A 21,936-nucleotide genomic window follows, 5' to 3' on the forward strand; every position below is an offset into this window, starting at 1 on the left:
GTTGGCTCAATGGGCAGAGACAAATAAGATGCAATTTAATAAAGATAAATGTAAGGTACTTCACCTGGGAAGGAGGAACCCCCAGCACACCTATAGGTTGAGGAGTGTCCTTCTCAGCTGCTCGGAGGCAGAGTGAGATCTTGGAGTCATAATTGACTCCAAGATGAACATGAGCCGGCAGTGTAACAAGCCCATCAACAAGGCCAATCGCACCTTGTTGTGCATTAGCAGCTGCATGACTAATAGATCAAAGGAGGTGACGCTCCCTCTCTATGCGGCACTGGTCAGGCCGCAGTTGGAGTACTGTGTTCAGTTTTGGGCGCCACACTTCAAAAGAGATGCGGGGAATCTGGAAAGGGTCCAGACGAGGGCCACTTACATGATTAGTGGCCTTCGTGATTGACCCTACGCGGCGAGGTTGAGAGAGTTGAATCTCTTCAGCCTTCCCAAGAGATGTCTGAGGGGAGATCTTGTGGCCGCCTATACATTTATTAGGGGAGGTCAACGGGGAATAGGGGAAGCGCTGTTTACTAAGGCACCCCAGGGAGTGACTAGGAATAATGGGTATAAACTAGTTGAGAGTGGATTTAGGTCAGATATTAGGAAAAACATTTTCCCAGTAAGGGTAGCCAGGATCTGGAATGGGCTTCCAAGAGAGGTGGTGCTATCATTTAGCTTGGAAGTCTGCAAGAGGAGGCTAGATAGTCACCTGGCTGGGGTCATCTGACCTTGGTCCTCTTTCCTGCCAGGGGCATAGGGTCGACACGATGATCCATTGTGGTCCCTTCCGACTCTACAATCTATGAATCTATGAATCTGTTGGTTTGGGGGTGGAGGGGAGAGGGAGGGGTATGTAGAGCACTGAACATCTGTAGGCACCATTAAATATTTTGCAGATTTTTTTTAAAACAGGAAATTATAGGAAAAAATGTTTTTTGGTTAACCAATTTGTTTTGCTTTATCCCCTAAAATATTTTATAAATACAATTAAAGTTTATAGGAAATGGTGAGCCAAAAGTTATCATTTTCAAATTGTCAAAATGAACCACTTCAGGATTTAGAAAAAGGAAACCAAACTATTTTGACACTTCTTGAATTTCTGCTCTTCCTTTCTGTCCCCTTCCCCCTCCCTCAATACTTCACTGAATTCAATCCTGAATCATTCAAGACAGTCTGCTGTGACATGTTCTAAACAGGATGCATCGGAGCATGTGTGTATGTGAGGTTTGTGATGTCACACCTGCTGTACAAAGCATGAATCAACACAAGCACATGGCACTTCCCATTGAGATCAGAGGATACAAGTACATTAGTAACCCAGCCCAACCACACCTGCCTTACTCATCACTTGGAAGCCTGGTTCAGGAGTTCCCACCAAGGGTGTCCTTCATTCCTCTCCATGGCACTGGCGTGACGCCTTCAACTGCAACTCAGGAAAGACATGGAGTCCTAACCCTGGTCTTTCCTGAGTAGGCACGGCAATTGGCAGTGATGACTAAGTAGCCCACCATTGTTTTACCTGCAACATAACTTGAACCTTGGCTATGGAACATGCAGGGCAATTTAGATGATTAATCCTGGGACAATCTTCCTTCACACCTCACCTGTGGTTTATATTTAAAAAGCCCCCCAACACATTCTTCAAATATTGTTAAGTTGCCTATATAGGATGAGAGAGGGCTGGATATGGCAGAGATTTTCCCCCCTCTAATGGACCTCCAGTAAGTTTTATGTTCTTATGTCTCACACGTAAATAGAAAGAAGTTTAATTTGTTTACTTTGGCATGATAAATAACAATCAATGAGAAACTAAAGTATGCATCTAGTACATGGTTTCACCCATTGGATTAAGAAAAATAGAATTATTTCTCAGCTGCCATGCTTACTTGTTTAGGAAAGATTAACACTGAGAAATGCTAATAAGATCATCCCTCTAAGGAGATACCAAGAAACATTTACTGCCACCTCCGCAAATGAACAGAGGCTCCACCTGGAGTCTGCAAAGATGATCTATACACAGGAGTGGATTCTCTGCTTCACGGGGATGTTAGATGAAATTGAAGCTGTAGGAGACAATACCCCAATATTTCTGTAAGTACAATTACTTTCTGTCCCGCGCTCTTTTCCATCCCACTTGTTGATCCTGCAATTGCACTATTACGGACTTTAAAATGATCTGAAATGGCAAAAAAACAAACAACCCTCCTTCCCCAAAACAAGGCACATCACATTATTTTTGGAGTTGCTTTTATTTACACAAAGTTAGACTTGCTATACTGGTTTTCAGCAGAGATATGCAGAAGCTGAAAATGTTATTGCAAAAGCAGGTTTCGCCATCCCCTTAATTGTTGTGTGATCTGCACTCCATGGGAACATAGTGAAACCTCTGCAAAGTGAACTTCTCTCCAAATGACTATTTTCAGAAAGAAACCCCCTCAGATCCGAAATTCAGTGTGTACCTGTCTCTGCGTTTATGTGTCTTCACTGCAACCCCTGAAATGCCTGCAGCTAGTGATGCATGTGGAGCCAACTTCAAAGTATGCAGGGAAATTCTGGCCGTGTGCCTGCAGCATCCGGGAGGTCAGTTCAAGCTGCAAAGCCTGCCTGGGAAACTGTGTACATATGCCTATGCTGAGCTCTGTGCTGGCATGGGCATACTGCTCCCAGGGACCAGGCTAGTTTAAAGACACCTCAGGTCTCTCTACATTGAGCTTGAAGTGTATCCCTTCTGTTTCTCACTGATTCTCTTTCCCTTTCTGATCAGAAGTCATCAAAGCTCCCTGGAGTGAGCTCAGTAGCATTTACATGACAACTTTCCAAAGTCCCTTAATTTGGCAAAATATCTTTTAAGCAGAAATGTTCTGGCCTCCTCTGATTTTTAACAGTAAGTGCCAGAGTCAGGAAACTACTCAGAGCTACAAATACCGTTCATAAGCTGCAGGAGAACCATTAGAATTGCTTGTTATTTTTCTAGACATATGAGTTCATTCCCTGTCCCAGGGACTGCCAATAGATATCTGCAGTCCACACAGGTCTCAGTGGGTAACTGCTCCCGTCACGGGGGAAAGCTGAGGTAGCCAGTTGCATTGCCAGTCATAGAATAGCTCAGCGTGCTGTTTTCTGCAATACAGGGGTGCCCTTGATCACAGTCCCAAAAGGATGCCAGGCTTGGGTGCACGTGGCCAGAGTATAAGGATTGCTCTTAAAACAGTGAGAGAGTCAAGGACTTCTTAGAGTGCTATCTTTTGTTGGACCAACTACATAATGTCACTTGACTTAAACAAGCTGGTCTGACATGAAATATTGACATTTTTCATGTTCTTTTGGGGGGAAAGAATTAAAGTAAGAAACAAAGAGAAAGAGGGAAATAGAGCTACATAAGATACTTTTGAGCAAAATGAAAACTGGTAATTTCACAGGCAGTCCTTGACTTACAACATTTCATGTTCCAACGTTTGGCACTTACAACATGTATAAATTGACACCCTGTTTCAACTTTCTGATGGAAGTTTCGACTTCACAACACTTGATACAATGCAACACCATGCCATACCAGCAAACAAGTTCATGGCATCACCCATCTCCCTGGAGAACAGCTGTCCAAACTTCCTTGGACACTTTCTTTAAGAAAGCAGACAGGACTCCAGGAAAACCTGCAGCCAAGACTCCTGAGAAGACTCCAGCCAAGAACCCTTCACATAGTCCAGCAAGGTCACCTCAAACAAGTCCTTTCAAATCATTATGATTGCTATTTACGATAGAAATACTTTAGTGTAGCGATATTACTCATCTCTAATTGACTGAGTACTAAATTCTGGGTTATTTTTGGTGAAAATAGGGTATCGGGCCTTGGTACAGGAATCAGTCCCCCATTTATAACATTGCTGTCTATGAGAAAATTGGTTCCGAGTTACGTTTCGACTTAAGGAACCAATTTTCAGGAACCAACTGTGTTGTAAGTCTGAGGACTGCCTGTATTCCCCAGTCATTTGGATGATGCTTATACTGAAATGATATATTTACAACAAATTAAGAGAAAAGAAAAGCATTGAAAAAAAAAAAACCTTTCTCTGATGTTCCTCACTGTTTGCTCAATTCTTTCCTGATCTCTTTGTTTTATTGCTACTTCCTTTATTCTAGATAAGAAAGATGGAAAGAACACCAGAAGGAAACCACTCTGCACTGAATGAATTTATTCTCCTAGGTTTTTCCAACTTTCCACATCTCCAGTACTTGCTTTTTCCTGTGTTCTTTTCTACTTACTTGTTCACCTTAGCTGGAAACTTTCTCATCATTTTCCTTACCCATGTGGATGCTGCCTTGCAGACCCCCATGTATTTCTTCCTCAGGAACCTGTCCTTCCTGGAGATCTGTTACACAACTGTGAACATCCCTAAAATGTTGGCCAGTCTCCTAATGGAGGACAAAAGAATATCTTTCCTTGGCTGTGCTACACAAACCTATTTCTCCTTTTCTTTTGGAGGATCAGAGTGCTTCCTCCTGGCCTCAATGGCTTATGATCGTTATGTTGCTATCTGCAATCCCCTGCTTTATCCTGTACTTCTGAACAAGAAGACATGCAATGCACTGGCTGCAGGGTCCTGGCTCAGTGGGATACTTATATGCTTTGGTCTCACAAGCATGGTGTTTACTTTACCCTTCTGCAGATCCAATGTCATCAATCATTACTGCTGTGACATCCCCCCACTGCTGAAGCTGGCCTGTGTGGACACTTCCCTCATCGAGTTTTGTATATTCATGTTGGCTTTGATTTTCATTGCCTTCCCCTTTGTGCTGATCTTCCTGTCGTACGTACGCATTGTCTCCGCTCTCCTGAAGATTGCCTCAGCTGAGGGCAGAAAGAAAGCCTTCTCCACCTGCTCCTCTCACCTAATTGTGGTGATATTATTCTATGTCTCTGGCTGTGTTATGTATCTGAAGCCCAAAGCAGACTACTCTCCAGACACAATCAAGTTTCTTTCTTTGTTATACACATTCCTCACACCCATATTAAATCCTATCATTTATACTTTGAGAAATAAAGAGGTGAAAGGTGCCGTCTGGAGAGAGCTCAAGAAAAAGAGGAATGCTTGAATAAAGGAAGGGATTCCCTGTACACGTCTCAAGCTCAGTTCCACCTTTCTAACTCGGATATTTATGCAGATCTAGCCTCTGGTCTGATGCTGATGATTGCTCTTTATGAGAGTTATGCTCATTCTAAAATTAGTGTAATTATATTAGTGTAACCTTGCATTGACACAAGCATTTGCTGCAAAAGGGAGGAGTCCTTCCAGAAAAAGTCAACAATGGTGTTCTCAATCTTGAGCACCACGAATTCAGCAACAGCCACGAGGTGAGTTTTGTGGCTGTTTTTGGAAAGGTTCTTTTTGAGTTTCTCCTTCCAAGAGCAGTTTTCTAGCTCTAACAAATACTAATGTAATCTCTATGGCTAGGTCCCATCACTATGTCTGTACAATAATGATGATAATAATAAGAAGAATAAATTAAGGAAGTGAGAATATATTTTTGTTTTACTATTAATTGTTTATAGTTATTTCCCTGCACCTTCTGTTTTTCTTTCCGTACACACTTCTTCTACCTTCTTTTCATTCTACTTTCTTTAATAGTTTTCAGGAAAGGTTACCTGAGTACTGGATATAGATATTGAGATGAAAGAAAAGATTTAGTTCGGTGTTGCTCTGCCTTCAATACATGAATGTACAACTGGTCAAATACATGAATGTACAACTGGATCACTTCAGTTCATTTCAGTAATAATGAGGTGTAAATGTTAGGCCTGTACGAGTCAGCAGTGATTTGATCCAGCTTTGGATCTGGCCGCTTTGGATGGCTGCGATCTGATCTGGAGCTTCGGACGGTTTCCTCCTTTATCTGGCCGAAATCTCGGAGCCGCCTCGGAGATCCGGCCATAGGGTATAATGGGGGAATCAATGAAATATCTATAACTTTGTTGTTTTCTGTCCAATTTATATGAAACATGCAGGGCTGGTAGCCTCTCCTGATAGCATGAAACTTGCCATCAAGAAGATAGGTGCAGGGGTTTGGGGGGAACTGTACCCCAAATTCTTGAAAGCCAAACTCATGTCATGGCTGTGTGTTACAGCACAGGGGGGTCAACGCTGCACGGCTGGTAGCTCTTACTGAGGCCACAAAGCCTGCCAAGTTTCAAGGAGATCGGTGCAGGGGTTTGGGGGGAACTGCCCCTCAAGATGGGGACAGGCAGAACTCGTGCCATGGGTGACACTGTGTGTGTTCAGGCGCAGCGGGGTGACAGCTGCAGGGATGGTAGCCCCTATTGTGACGCCTGCCAGCTGTGGAGGAGATGGGTGCAGGGGGGTGCTGGGGCCCTGCACCCCTAGCTGCTGACAGACAAAACTCGTGCCAAGACTGTGTCTGTCCTGGGGCAGTCGATTGTCTGTATTGATCCTTTCCTCTCCTTCACCTGGTTTTGTAGGTGCTAATTGATGCTCGTTAAGTCACTATGTAGTAGCTAGGTCCTGAGTATTGAGCTGGTCCCTGAGTCCCTGGTCCCTGAGTGAATCATGATTGACTGATTGGTAACTGGGAACACAGTAGCTCCGCGGCCAGGCCTGCAGCACTGTCTGCCCTCCCGCCCCAAGCCAGACACGGTCAGTCCCACAAGCACCATGGCACAAGTTTTGCTTGTCCACAGCTTGAGAGGCAGTTTTCCCCAAACCCCTGCACCTATCACCTTGAAATTTGTCAAGCTTTGTGGTCTGAGCATAGGCTACCACTCCTGCAGTTTTCACCCTGCTATGTTGTAATACCTATCTGTGACATGAGTTTTGCTTTCAAGAATTTGGGGTGCTGTTCCCCCCCCCCAATACCCTTATTGATCTTTTTGAAACTTGTCAGGTTTCATGCTCTCAGCAGAGTCTACCATCCCTGAAAATGTCATCCAAATCAGATCAAAAAACAACAAAGTTATAGGTATTTTATTGTTTTTCCATTATACCCTATGGCCAGATCTCGGACATGGCTCCGAACCGCTTCGGGATGCCAAACAAGGCAGCACTTCGACCCGGACGTGCTGCTTCGGACCCCGAAGCATTTGAATCTTCTCCAGATCTGCAGCTCTGTCCAAAGCCTCACACAGCCCTAGTACATGTGGATCCCAGGAGACCCTAACATGATTCAGGATAGAATCTGATCCACTGAAATTTGGAGGTTCCTGTGACTGTAAAAGGATTATGTAATATTAAATGCACAACTACACTAGGATCACTGTAGGGTGTGTCTGTTGGGGGGGGGTGTATATAGATATTTATATATTTTCTAGATATAGATTTAGATATAGATATAACTATACCAGCAGCATCTGGTATGGGGTACATGGCATTCAATTTATCGCAATTTTATAATAAAGGATTTTGAAATGTTCACATTTATCATTTCACTTCAATAACAAATATCATTAAATGCATAGCAAACAATAAATGAAAATCTTAAAAATTCAACTTAGCCCTCAACTACCTGAAGGGGGGTTCCAAAGAGGATGGAGCTAGATGGGCTTCAAGCAGAGGTGCCAAGGACATAGGGGCCTGAGGTTCCCACCCCATCAGGAAGAGGGCTGTCACCTATAATGTATAACATTTTCCACATGTCCACCATCTTAGGCCCTGCCCTGGCAAAAATAAAAATTGTCACCTATGAATTTAAACCCATGCCCTGTTACTGTAAAAGAGGTGGATAGAAAGAAAAATCTATGAGGCACCTTAAGGAAGAGGATTTCTGTAGCCCAGAGGGCAAAAGCTCAGAAAGAGGGCAATGCAGCTCCAAAAGGAGTCACACACAAACTGCTAGCCCCCTTTCTCATTAGAAGGGGCTATTAAGCATGCAACAGCTTCATATTTTGCACAATTAAAATAAAAAACAGGAATGAAAGTGGAGGTCAAAGGTTAACAATGAGTGCCCCAAGGAGGGACAGTGAGCGAGGGTCCCTCCACCCTTATTCCATGATCCACTGGGGACCTCAGCTGCTGGTTCCCACACCATGGATATGTATCAGGTGCATTTTATGAACACCTCTAAGACCTTCCCCCTCCATGTCAGCAGAGGGAAACCCTGGTGTCCACCAACCTTGAATGTGCAAGTTTCAACCCCTTTAGCCCTTCTTCAGGAACCTCCTGCTGCGGTTCTGGCTGCAATACTCCCCACAAGTTTTGGTTTCATAGATTCATAGATGCTAGGGTCAGAAGGGACCTCAATAGATCATCAAGTCCGACCCCCTGCATAGGCAGGAAACAGTGCTGGGTTCAGATGACCCCAGCTAGATGCCCATCTAACCTCCTCTTGAAGACCCCCAGGGTAGGGGAGAGCACCACCTCCCTTGGGAGCCCGTTCCAGACCTTGGCCACTCGAACTGTGAAGAAGTTCTTCCTAATGTCCAGTCTAAATCTGCTCTCTGCTAGCTTGTGGCCATTATTTCTTGTAACCCCCGGGGGCGCCTTGGTGAGTAAAGCCTCACCAATTCCCTTCTGTGCCCCCATGATGAACTTATAGGCCACCACAAGGTCGCCTCTCAACCTTCTCTTGCGGAGGCTGAAAAGCTCCAGGTGCCCCAGTCTCTCCTCGTAGGGCTTGGCCTGCAAGCCCCTAACCATACGAGTGGCCCTTCTCTGGACCCTCTCCAGGTTATCCACATCCCTCTTGAAGTGTGGCGCCCAAAACTGCATGCAGTACTCCAACTGCAGTCTGACCAGCGCCCGATAGAGGGGAAGTATCACCTCCTTGGACCTATTCGTCATGCATCTGCTGATGCACGATAAAGTGCCATTGGCTTTTCTGATGGCTTCGTCACACTGACAACTCATGTTCATCTTGGAGTCCACTAGGACTCCAAGATCCCTTTCTGTTTCCGTGTCACCAAGCAGGTCATTTCCTAGGCAGTAGGTATGTTGGACATTTTTCCTCCCTAGGTGCAGCACTTTGCATTTCTCCTTGTTGAATTGCATTCTGTTGTTTTCTGCCCATATGTTTATGCACTTCCCATCTGTGGTCCACCAAATCCTGGGATCTCCTTGTCAACCTCTTCCTGGACCTAGCAAAGTTAGCCATTGACCTGACAAGGAAGGAGGCCTTAGCCAGGAGGACCCTCAGTGAGATTGGGGCTGTCTTCCTGCCCTTCATTCATACATGTCTCCAAGCAGAGTTTCTCTAGGCAGTTTCCACCCACTCCTTTGACTCATTTGGGATCCATTTGGCTTGGATTATCCTCCCCTACTCTTTCCCCTTTCACCCTCACTATTCCCTTCTACATAAGCCACAGCAGATGGGCCTCAGTGATGTGTCACCCTCGTACTTCTCACCCACCTTCTTCAGTTCCTTAAAGCTTGTGTTTCGAGTGAGCCCAATCTTGAAACTCACCTCTTCTTCTTCTTCCTCCACCTCCTCTGGGGTTAAAACCTCTGCTTCCTTGGCCATGTCCACATGCTTACCCTGAGGAATTGTGTATGGCATGGCTTTGTTATGAAAGATGCAACCTGCCATGAGAATACCATTCTTCTTCATCAGGGCAGGATAACAGTATGCCTAGACTATAGTAGAAACAACATATATTTATTTAGGAGGCAGAATGGATCTGGTGATTTTTGTGTGCATGTCTTTCTATTTCTCAATAGCCTCCATTATGTTACATTATGACGAGTGGGAGGAATCATGTCTGGAAGTGATATCAACTGTCACCTGCACAAGGACAAAGTAGATGAAACTCTTCCACCAGGGTCAAGTTGAATTTGGTGGTTTTACACATTCTTTTCTCTCTTGGCTCAACCGCACTTCCCTCCCCACCCGCACCAGATATGGGGAAATAAACGGTACCTGGTGCTCCAATGTGAATGAACTACCCCACACCCAAACAACTTTAAATTATAACATGGTTTATTGAAGGGGGCAGGTAAATAAGAGAAGCAAACACGACTGGGAAATAGTGAATCGTTCACCTCAACCAACTATTAACAGTGTATCACAGTCAAAATGTTCAAAGTACTTAGGCCCGCATGGGGTGAACTTGGTAGCTAGTGGAGGCAGTGCACCTGTTCGCTCAACCTTGTCCCTCGTTTCACCATCACTGGAGTGTGCTGCTCTACCACTGCTGACAGTCCTCAGTGTCACAGGGTGGGGAGTTGGCACCGCTCCACCGTTGCACACCCCCACCAGGGGGACACTAGCAGACTGAAATGACCACCGCCCAGGGGCTCTTCTCTGCCACTGAACACTGCTACTGAGGGGACAGTGGCTCCACTTTTGCTCACTGCCACCACCAGACACCACTTCTCTGTGCTGCCGCCAAGGGATGCTGGGCCAATTTGAGGCTTTGAGCAAGCTCAAGTTCTAGCTTTTTGAGAATGGAGAAGGCACAGGACTCAAAATGACCAGGTACTCCAAGGGTTTTAGCTCTTCTGCAAACAAATGGGCAAAGCATCATAACTTCAACCTTACAACATCAGTACCTTGTAAACTTCAATTTTGGAAGGAATAGCCAATGAACACAAACCTGACTCAACTGGCCTCCTGCAATCAAACCATGGAAATGCAATTAAAACGAGTTAAGAAAGTTGTGACATATCCCACTTCCGAATGTAGCCTGGTTGTGCCTTTGAGACACACTCCCAGGGCATTTCCACAGCTATAGGGTCTCCTTCTGCCTGCAACTCCTGTCTCTGATGCATCTCATTGTTTTCAGTGGTCAAGCCTCAGACAGCAGAGTCCAACTCCTTGACCTGTGGACACCTTGCCAATCTCACCCAGGCCCAGCTCTTAGCAGAGGAGATTTTGCCACCTGGAAAGATCAAACCCTATTTGTTAATGTTTACGGCCTGCTAATGTTAATTGCCACCTAGCCTTTTCTGCCTTGGACCTTGCCTGCATCAACTTGCATTGTCTATTCAGTAGACACATCCAAGGAGAGCAGGGAAGCAGAATTCATGGCCCGATGTCCCTCTCTTGCAACCTTTGTCTGCTCCAGTCTCCACAGGGATAGACAGTGCCCTCACACATGCAGAGGTCTATTAGTGGGTCTAAATGGGGAAGAGCCTCTCTACCAGTTTATCTTTCACCTTATTCTGTGTCACAGTAGTGGGGGGAATGGAAATATGGTTTAGGAGTTCCCACCAGGGATGTTTCCTCACGCAGGTTTCTAACCTCACGCAGGTTTCTAACCTGTGTACAGGACCTCCACCTGACACAGGAGGTACACGGTCCCACTAGGGGGAATGCCATACTGGATCTGGTATTGGCAATGGGGGATGACATGGTAGGGGACCTACAGATCGGTAGCCATCTGGGGGACAGTGATCACCTAATAATAGAATTTACCATAAGATGTCGAGTGGGTAAGGTAACTAGTAGGGTGAAAGTGCTAGACTTTAGGAAAGCTGATCTCAATGCACTCAGGCAATTAGTCAAGGACGCACTGCAGAGTAGGAGTTTTGAAGTGATGGGAGCCCAAGAAGGGTGGCTGTGCCTTAAGGAAACGATCCTTCGGGCGCAAAGCAAGAAGGTAAAAGTGCGAGGTAAAAGAGGGAAAGGAGCCAGGAGGCTTCCCTGGCTGACCAGAGAAATCCAGGGCAGCCTAAGGGCCAAAAGGGGAGCACATAAAAAGTGGAAACAGGGTGAGATCACTAAAGATGAATATACCTCCTCTGCTCGTGCTTGTAGGGAGGCAGTTAGGTGGGCCAAAGCTACCATGGAGCTGAGGATGGCAACCCAAGTAAAAGACAACAAGAAATTGTTTTTTAGATATATTGGGAGTAAAAGGAAGGCCCAGGGAGGAATAGGACCCCTGCTAAATGGGCAGAAACAATTGGTGACAGACAGGGGGGACAAGGCTGAACTCCTCAACGAGTTCTTTGCCTCAGTGTTCCTAAGCAAGGGGCACGACAAGTCTCTCACTGGGGTTGTAGAGAGGGAGCAGCAAGGTGCCAGACTGCCATGCGTAGACCCTGAGATGGTGCAGAGTCACTTGGAGGAATTAAATGCGTTTAAGTTGGCAGGCCCGGATGAGCTCCATCCGAGGGTGCTGAAGGCACTGGCCGACATCATTGCAGAGCCACTGGCGGGAATATTTGAACACTCATGGCGCACGGGCCAAGTCCCGGAGGACTGGAAAAGGGCCAATGTGGTCCCCATTTTCAAGAAGGGGAGGAAGGAGGACCCGGGCAACTATAGGCCAGTCAGTCTCACCTCCATCCTTGGCAAAGTCTTTGAAAAAATTATCAAGGCTCACATTTGCGAGAGGCCGGCAGGACAAATTATGCTGAGGGGAAACCAGCACGGGTTCGTGGCAGGCAGATCGTGCCTGACCAATCTAGTCTCTTTTTATGACCAGGTTACAAAACGCCTGGACACAGGAGGAGGGGTAGATGTTGTATACTTAGACTTCAGGAAGGCCTTCGATACGGTATCCCACCCCATACTGGTGAACAAGTTAAGAGGCTGTGACTTGGATGACTACACAGTCCGGTGGGTGGTGAATTGGCTAGAGGGTCACACCCAAAGAGTCGTGGTAGATGGGTTGGCTTCGACCTGGAAGGTTGTGGGCAGTGGGGTCCCGCAGGGCTTGGTCCTTGGACCGATACTCTTTAATGTCTTCATCAGTGACTTGGACGAGGGAGTCAAATGTACTCTGTCCAAGTTTGCAGATGACACAAAGCTATGGGGAGAAGTGGACACGCCGGAGGGCAGGGAACAGCTGCAAGCAGACCTGGACAGGTTGGACAAATGGGCAGAAAACAACAGGATGCAGTTCAACAAGGAGAAATGCAAAGTGCTGCACCTAGGGAGGAAAAATGTCCAGCACACCTACAGGCTAGGAAATGACCTGCTGGGTGGCACGGAAGTGGAAAGGGATCTTGGAGTCCTAGTGGACTCCAAGATGAACATGAGCCGGCAGTATGACGAAGCCATCAGAAAAGCCAATGGCACTTTATCGTGCATCAGCAGATGCATGACGAATAGGTCCAAGGAGGTGATACTTCCCCTCTATCGGGCGCTGGTCAGACCGCAGTTGGAGTACTGCATGCAATTCTGGGCGCCACAATTCAAGAAGGATGCGGATAACCTGGAGAGGGTCCAGAGAAGGGCCACTCGTATGGTTAAGGGCCTGCAGACCAAGCCCTACGAGGAGAGACTAGAGAAACTGGACCTTTTCAGCCTCCGCAAGAGAAGGTTGAGAGGCGACCTTGTGGCTGCCTATAAGTTCATCACGGGGGCACAGAAGGGAATTGGTGAGTATTTATTCACCAAGGCGCCCCCCGGGTTACACGAAATAATGGCCACAAGCTAGCAGAGAGCAGATTTAGATTGGACCCGAGGGAGGTGGTGCTTTCTCCTACCCTGGGGGTCTTCAAGAGGAGGTTAGATGAGTATCTAGCTGGGGTCATCTAGACCCAGCACTCTTTCCTGCTTATTCAGGGGGTTGGACTCAATGATCTATTGAGGTCCCTTCCGACCCTAACATCTATGAATCTATGAATCTATGTCTTTCATTTTCCTATAGGGCCCTGGTATGATACATTCAAATTTAGTGGAGGCAAGCAGAGCAGAACATCTACAAGTGGCATCACACTGGCTGGGTAATTGGGACAGGAAGGAGGGCAGCTTTTCTGACATTGCTGGAGGCAGTGATAAGGAGGCTGCTTGGGCTGCTGTGGGCTAGGAGTCTGGGGGTTCAGGAGCCTGGTTATCATTATGTTGGACAGGCAGGACATCAAGGACATAGGCTACCTGGAAGCCTTTGAGCAGTCACTGTCCATTTCCGTGTCTGTCTCAATGTTCATTGCAGCTCAGGAAAGCCATGGAGTCCTCTCTCTGGTCATTTCCTTGGTAGGCATGGCAGTTGGCAGCAATGACGGTGTGGCCCACCACACATTCTTTTACCTGCAACATGACTTGAGCTTTGGCCATAGAACATAGTGGGAAATTTAGATGACTAATCCTGGGGCAATCTTCCTTCATGCCTCATCTGTGGTTTATAAATAAAAGCCCTCCAGCAAATTCTTGAAAGGTTGGCAGAGAGTCCCATCCCTAAATAATGTGTGTCAGGGCAAGTAATATGTTCTTATTTATCACACATAAATAGAATCAAATTCAATTAGTTTAATTTGGAATGATAAATAATAATCAATGAGGAATGACGATATCTATCTAGTTCATGATTTTACCCATTGCTTTTAAAATAATAGAATATTTTTTGAGCTGCTTACTTGTTCAGAAAACAGTGACCATGGGAAATCCTACTAATGTCATACCCCTAGGGAGATGCACATAAATATTTACTTCCACCTTGACAGATGAACAAAGGCTCCACTTGCAGTCTGCAAAGATGTTCCACGTAGACGAATGGATTTTTTGGTTCTTGAGGTCTGAAGAAATTCAAGCTGAAGAAGAAAATACCCCAACATCTGTGTAAGTACACTTACATTCTGCCTAGTGTTTTTCTCCTTTCCACTTCTGGATCTTTTAATTGCATTTCTACGGATTTTAAAAGGGTCTGATCTGGCCCAAAAAAGGCATGTCACATTATTTCTGGAGTTGCCTTTACTTCAAACTGGTATAACAAATCTAACGTTTTGTAAATAGAGGTATGAAAAAACAGAATTTTCTATTGTAAAAAGGGATTTTACCATCCCTTTTGTTTTGTTTCTTTGGGGTTTTTTGATCTGCAGCTCATAGAAGTATACCAAAACCTTTGCAAAATGAGCTTACTTCCAAATGATTATTTTTAGAAAGAAAACCCCTCCGACTCTTAAAATAAGTGTTCTTCCTCTCTTGGAATATAGTTCTCTTCCCTGCAGCCTCTGTCATGACTGAAGCTAGTGATGCATGTGTAATTTAGCTTTAAATTAAGGAGGGAAATTCTGTCAGTGTGCTTTCAGCCTCCTGGAGCGCAGTTCAAGTCGCAAAGCCTGCCTGAGAAACTGAGTAAATTTGCATCTACTGAGATCTGTCCTGCCATGGGAATGCTGCTCCCAGGGACCAGACTAGATTAAAGACACCACAGATCTCCCTACATGGAAACTGAAGTGTACTGATTCTCTTTCCGTTTCGGATCAGAAATTATGAAAGCCCCTGGAGCAAGCTCAAAACCATTTCCATGACAACTTTCCATATTCCCTTAATTTGGCAAAATAGCTTTTAAACAGAAGTGTTCTGGCCTTCTCTGATTTTTAACAGTAGGTGTCAGCATCATGAAACCCCTCAGAGCTACAAATGTGGTTTGTGTGCTGAGAGACAACTGTGAGACTTGCTGGTTATGTTGCTAGATGCATGAGTTCATGCCCTCTCAGCGTCTGCCAATAGCTGTCTCCAGCCCACACAACTCTAAGTGGGTATCTGCTCCTGTTGGTTGGGGAGGGAAGAGGGAAGGAGATCGAAGGTGGCAAGGTGGTTTTCCAGTCATAAAATTGCACCGTATGCTGTTACCTGATAATGCAGGGGTGTCTTTAATCACAATATCCCAAAAGGATGCCAGGCTTGGGTACGCTTTTGACTACAGTATAAGGCATTTTCTTGAAATATTGTGAGAGGTAAGGACTTCTTAAGATGCAGTCCTTTAATGGACCAACTACATCATTCGTAGGGCTGTGCAAAACAGCACTGTTCCAGTCCAACTTCAGTTTCATGGTCTGGATGGAACGGTGTTTTGTATCGAATTTCATTTCGACTCAAAACAGCCTCACTGTTTCGCTTTGCTGAAATAATGAGGCTGTTTTGACGCTTCGCCCAACCATGGGGCTGGGGAAAGAAACTCAGCCCCAGCCCCAAAATCAGACTGGGGAAACTCAGCCCAGCTGGGCTGACTTCCCACCTCCTGCTGGATCATGTGCCAGGGATGGGAAGTCAGCCCAGCTGGACGGACATCCTATCCCCAGACCTATGGTCAAAATGTTTCAATTTCTGAAACATGTTTCAGCCTCCTTTTTGTTTTGAGGCTGTTTTGACACCCTTTGTTTCACTTTGATTTTGCTGTTTTGACCTTGAAATGAGTTGAAACAGTGTCAAAATGAAATGTCCAGCAACATTTCACATAGCCCTAATAGTTTGGATAGAGTTAGGCGAGCTTTTGAATGAAAGCCATTCTTCATCTGGTGCTTACATTTTTCCACGTTTTTTAGGGAAGGAAAGAAAGTAAAAAAAAAAAAGGACAGAGAAATAGAAAAGGAAGAATAGCAGATGCATGAGATATTTTTGAGCAAAATGAAAACTCAATTTTATTCCCCATTTATTTGGATAATACTTATACAGAAATGATAACTTTACAAGCAGTTAAGAAAAGAAAAGAAAAGAAAAGAAAAGAAAAGAAAAGAAAATTAGTCTCACTGGTGTTCCGCACCCCTTGTTTGATTCTCTCCTGATGTCTTTGTTTGATTCCTATTTCCTTTCTTCTAGATGACAAAGGAAAGAATGCCAGAAGGAAACCACTCTGCACTGAGTGAATTCATTCTGCTGGGGTTCTCCAACTTTCCACATCTTCAGCACTTACTTTTTTCTGTGTTCTTTTCTACTTATTTGTTCACCTTAGCTGGAAACCTTCTCATCATTTTCCTTACCCATGTGGATGCTGCCTTGCAGACCCCCATGTATTTCTTCCTCAGGAACCTGTCCTTCCTGGAGATCTGCTACACAACTGTGAACATCCCTAACATGTTGGCCAGTCTCCGTACAGGGGACAAAAGAATATCTTTCTTTGGCTGTGCTACACAAACCTATTTCTCCTTTTCTTTTGGAGGGTCAGAGTGTTTTCTCCTGGCCTCCATGGCTTATGATCGTTATGTTGCTATCTGCAATCCCCTGCATTATTTTGTACTTCTGAACAAGAAGACTTGCAATACACTGGCTGCAGGGTCCTGGCTCAGTGGGATACTCATATGCTTTGGTCTCACAAGCATGGTATTTACTTTACCCTTCTGCAGATCCAATGTCATCAATCATTACTACTGTGACATCCCCCCACTGCTGAAGCTGGCCTGTGTGGACACTTCCCTCATCGAGTTTTGTATATTCATGTTGGCTTTGATTTTTATTGCCTTCCCCTTTGTGCTGATCTTCCTGTCATATGTACGTATTGTCTCCGCTATCCTGAAGATTGCCTCAACTGAGGGCAGAAAGAAAGCCTTCTCCACCTGCTCCTCTCACCTTATTGTGGTTATATTATTCTATGTCTCTGGCTGTGTTATATATCTGAAGCCCAAAGCAGACTACTCTCCAGATACAAACAAGTTTCTTTCTTTGTTATACACGTTCCTGACACCCATATTAAATCCTATCATTTATACTTTGAGAAATAAAGAGGTGAAAGGTGCCTTCTGGAGACTTCTTGGGAAAAGGAGGTTGGCTTGCATAAAGGAAGTGCTTCCTTGTCATTGCCTCTAGCTCAGTTGTTCCTCTCTAGGTAGGGAATACATTCATGGAGGTCCAGCCTTTGATCTGATGCAGATGCTGATCATTCGTCATGAGAGTTATGCAATTCCAAAATTGGTGGAATTATGTTGGTGTAACCTTCCAGTGACACTAGCATCTGCTGAAAAAGGGTGGAATCCTTCCAAAAAAACTCAATATTGTTGTCCCCAGTCTTGAGCTCCAACAACAGTGTCTACCATGGGGAGAGTGTTGTGGATATTCTTAGAATGATTCTTTTAAAAATTCTGTTTGCACAAGCATCTTTGTGACTCTTATACAGATAATGCAACCTTGGCATCGACCCACTGCTATGCCGCCACAAGAATGATGATAAACATAATGACAATAAATTAAGGAAGCTAACATTTATTTTTTGTTGTATGATTTGTTCTCATGCTGAGAGTTTGGCTAGTGGGGAGGGCCAACATGCATTCGCACGACCAGTACATTATGATCGTACCACCCAGGGACCTGCGGGAGTCAGCAGATCCCAGGAGATCAGGAGGTAAAAAACAGCGGAATTGGGTACCTTAGCAGAGAAATTTCGACAAGGGCCAGAAGAGGGACTGAAAGCATGGATATAAGGGTACTTGATGAAGGTGGTGCACATGTAAGTGTCACTGTAGCTGAATTGAAGGCATTAGGAAATCTGACAAGAGACACTTTATACAATGCTACAATGCATACTGCACATGTCCCAGCGGGCACCCATGCTTCACTATGAGATTGTTGTATAGAATGATGGATGGACAGGTGGCCAGAGAGGGGAGATTATGATGGTCTTGGAGGACTGTGGAGGAGGGACTGGGGATTTTGTGGGAAGAAGCAATGCAGAATTGGATGTATGGGGGGAGGTAGGGAATGGTCCAGAGAATATGCCTTTTACATCTCAGATTAAGAATTTGTTAATCAATACTTCTCCCTCCCATCTGCATACCCACGTATCCCTCCTATTGGCAGAACGACAGGGGAAAACGGTCGGGGACATAGCTGCTAAATTGTTAGAGAATACTCCTCGTGTGGAGGCTGGGGGTTCACAAATGCAGGCGGTTCAGAAGCAAACAGACAAGGAACAGGGAGGGAATAAAAAGCTGTTAACTTGATGGGATTTATGGATCTGGCTCATAAGCCACGGGGTGCCCAAGGAAGAAATTGATGGGCAAACCATGAAGGTTTGGTGCAGAGCTATCAGCTTTTAAGCAGACAGCAAGGTCATGCGGAGGCAGTCCAACCCTCAGCCGCCCCCGGTATACCCTGATTTGAAGCAGTTTCATACTCCCCAGCCAAAATGACATGATGGCCAAGGTCCGTCCTGCCGGAGTGTGAGCCTCCCCTGGAGGGGGGACTGGAGGCCATATGCCCAAGTGATGGTGGAATGGCCGGCTGGAGGAGTTCAAACTTTTCTAGGACTACTAGATACTGGCTCTGAGATTACCATTATACCGGGAGACCTGACTAACTTGAAAGGGGAAAAGATGCTCTTAGGAGGATATGGAAATGCATCTGTGACTGGGTGTCTGGTGACTGAATATATTACTGTGTGACCTACCAAACACAGATTAATGCAGGTAGTGGTATTGCCTATTCCTGAATGTATTTTAGGGATTGATGTTCTAGGGGAATGGGAAAATATCTGGGTAGGCACTCCGAACAATGTCAGACACTTATTGGTGGGTCGTGCTAAGTGGGAACCCCTGGAACTACCAATTCCCCACCAAATTGTTAATCTTAAACTATATCGAATTCCAGGTGGGAAGGAAGACATTACCAAGACGATCAAAGACTTGCAGGAGGTGGATGTACTGGTACCCGTTAACTCGCCATTCAATTCTCCTGTCTGGCCAGTTTACAAACCTGATGGGTCATGGAGATTGACGGTAGATTATTGGGAACTTAACAAAGTAGTAGACCCGATTTCAGCTGCTGTACCAGATATGGTTTCTATGTTAGAGGATATTAGTGCCACCTTTTATGAATGGTACGCTGTGATTGACTTGTGATTGACTTTTTCTCTATCCCTCTGCATGCAGATCATCAGACTCAGTTTGCCTTTACTTGGGAGGGACAACAATACACTTTCACCGTGCTTCCACAAGGGTATTGAAACTCCCCTGCTTATTGTCACAATATGGTCAGACGTGATTTAAGTGGAACTTCTTTGCCTGAAGGAGTGTTAGCCAAACATTATATTGATGATGTAATGCTAACAGGCAGTGCCCTGAATCCTGTGGCCGAAGCTCTGGAATGTGTAGTGAAACATATGCGGGAGAGGGGGTGGGAGATAAATCCACAGAAAATTCAAGGTCCTGCCCAAAATGTAAAATTTCTGGGAGTTCAGTGGTCAGGACCTACTAGAGATATTCCACAGAAAATAAAGGATAAACTACTCCCTCTCCCCAACCCTACTACCAAAAAAGAAGCACAAAGTCTGATCGGCCTTTTTGGATTCTAGCGCACCCACATACCTCACCTTGGGATATTGATGCAGCCCCTGTATAAAGTAACACGTAAAGCTGCTGCTTTTGAATGGGAAGAAGAACAACACCAGGCCTTCAATGATGTAAAAGCAGCTGTACAGACTGCTCTGTCCCTGGGCCCCTATTCAGGGTCTGACCCTATTACGTTAGAAGTGTCAGTATAACAAGATCATGCATCATGGAGTTTGTGGCAGACTGCCATAGGGACATATCAGAAGCACCCATTAGGCTTTTGGACTCGGAAATTACCTGACGCAGCCAGTAACTATACCCTTTTTGAACAGCAGTTGCTGCCTTGCTATTGGGCATTGGTCGATACGGAATGAATAACTGAGGGGCATGAGATTCGTATTAGACCAGAAATTCCCATAATGCTGTGGGTCATGCAGGACTCCATCTCCAACAAAATAGGGAGAGCCCAAGAGTCCTCCATGATCAAATGGAACTAATACATACAAGAGTGTGCAAAGCCCGGCCCCCACAGTGTAAGCAAACTTCATGAAGAAACAACTACCCTGCCGACACCAGTGGAAGGTGGACCAGATTTGTTACCCGTTGCGACCTTGCCCCCCGCACTTGCCTCATGGGCCCCTCGCTACGATGATCTGCTGCCTGACCAAAAGAAGGCTGCCTGGTTTACAGACAAGGGTCCTACTTGCATATGGACTGTGGCTGCCATTAACCCTGTGACTGGCCACCAACACAAGGATACCGGAACAGGGGTGTCCTCCCAATGGGCTGAGTTGAGAGCTCTTATGCTAGTGGTAGATTATGAGACCGAATGGCAAAGCCCAGCAGTTTAGATCTATATTGATTCCTGGGCAGTGGCGAATGGTTTGGCAGTATGGTCTGGTGCCTGGAAAGCCTCAGACTGGAAAATCAAAGGAAAAGACTTATTGGGCCAGGACCTGTGGAAACAACTGGCCGTAAAACCTGCAGTAATAGAAATTTATGTTGGTCACGTGGATGCCCACCAACCCATCAACACTGGAAATCCTGAACATGAATGAAACAACCATGCGGATGCTTTGACCCGGCCAGCATTGGAGTGTCAGACCGACTCTTTAGCTGACTGGATACATCAGCAATCAGGACACGCGGGGAGGGACTCGCCCTATGCATGGGCGGTCGCACGTGACTTGCCCATAATGCAGAGTGAAACTCCATCAGCAGCAGTGCTGTGTCCGCAATGTCAATTGGCACGGAAGTCCTTGAACGAATGGCTAGGCCATATCCCTAGAGGGCATGGACCAGCTGAGAAATGGCAAGTTGACTATATCGGGCCACTGCCAGCAATAAATCATTATCGCTATGCTTTGACAGCCATTGACACTTTCTCCGGATATGGAATTGCTGTACCAGTCCGGAAGGCAGATGCCTCATCCACCATCCGTGTATTGGAGGCACATCTTATCCATATTCACGGCATAGCCTGTGAGATTTCCTCCAATCAAGGTAGACACTTCACTGCATTGCTTACTCAGCAATGGGCAGCTGGACTCGGCATTTCTTGGACATTTCATGTGCCGTACCACCCGCAGGCAATAGGCCTCATTAAGAGATGGAATGGTCAACTGAAACAACTACTGACCAAAACATTGGGCCCAATCCTACCGGGGTGGCCCTCTCACCTGCCTAAAACAGTGGCTACCCTTAATAATAGAGAACTTGTCAGAGGACAATCACCTATCGATAGGATGCTTGGATGCGGGAAGTAAGGGGTGGAGGAGGGAGCAATGGGAGAGACAATGCTTCCATTAACCATAAAACCAATACAGAACTATAAACCATTTTTTCTTCCCGCCCCAATGACTGTTGGCTCAGTGGGTATGGATTTAGCAGCACCTGAAGCAGGTACATTGGATGTGGGACAGACGGCAGTAGTACCTTTGAATTGGTCTGTGGATTTACCTCCTGGCTGGTTTGGGCAAATACAATCTCGGTTGGGACTTGCAGCTCGAGGGGTAGTGACCAAGAGAGGTGTGATTGACCCAGACTACTGGGAGGAAGTGAAGGT

At 45.6% G+C, this 21,936-nt stretch overlaps 1 protein-coding gene and 2 pseudogenes across 1 annotated transcript; all 3 read left to right on the forward strand.

The window, feature by feature from the left end:
* The first annotated feature begins 1,964 nt into the window (after positions 1–1,964).
* On the forward strand, positions 1,965–17,811 carry LOC132251652 (olfactory receptor 10A7-like). Its single transcript, XM_059731608.1, has 3 exons — positions 1,965–2,091; positions 14,334–14,448; positions 16,432–17,811. The coding sequence occupies exon 3, from the start codon at positions 16,432–16,434 to the stop codon at positions 17,413–17,415; it is 984 nt and encodes a 327-aa protein (XP_059587591.1). The 5' UTR covers positions 1,965–2,091; positions 14,334–14,448; the 3' UTR covers positions 17,416–17,811.
* On the forward strand, positions 4,123–5,182 carry LOC132251653 (olfactory receptor 10A7-like; annotated as a pseudogene).
* A 57-nt stretch (positions 17,812–17,868) lies between the features above and the next one.
* LOC109283439 (uncharacterized) lies at positions 17,869–21,015 on the forward strand (annotated as a pseudogene).
* The last annotated feature ends 921 nt before the right edge of the window (positions 21,016–21,936 follow it).

The sequence above is a fragment of the Alligator mississippiensis genome, chromosome 7 (genome assembly GCF_030867095.1).
Source record: "Alligator mississippiensis isolate rAllMis1 chromosome 7, rAllMis1, whole genome shotgun sequence".
Lineage (NCBI taxonomy): Eukaryota > Metazoa > Chordata > Crocodylia > Alligatoridae > Alligator > Alligator mississippiensis.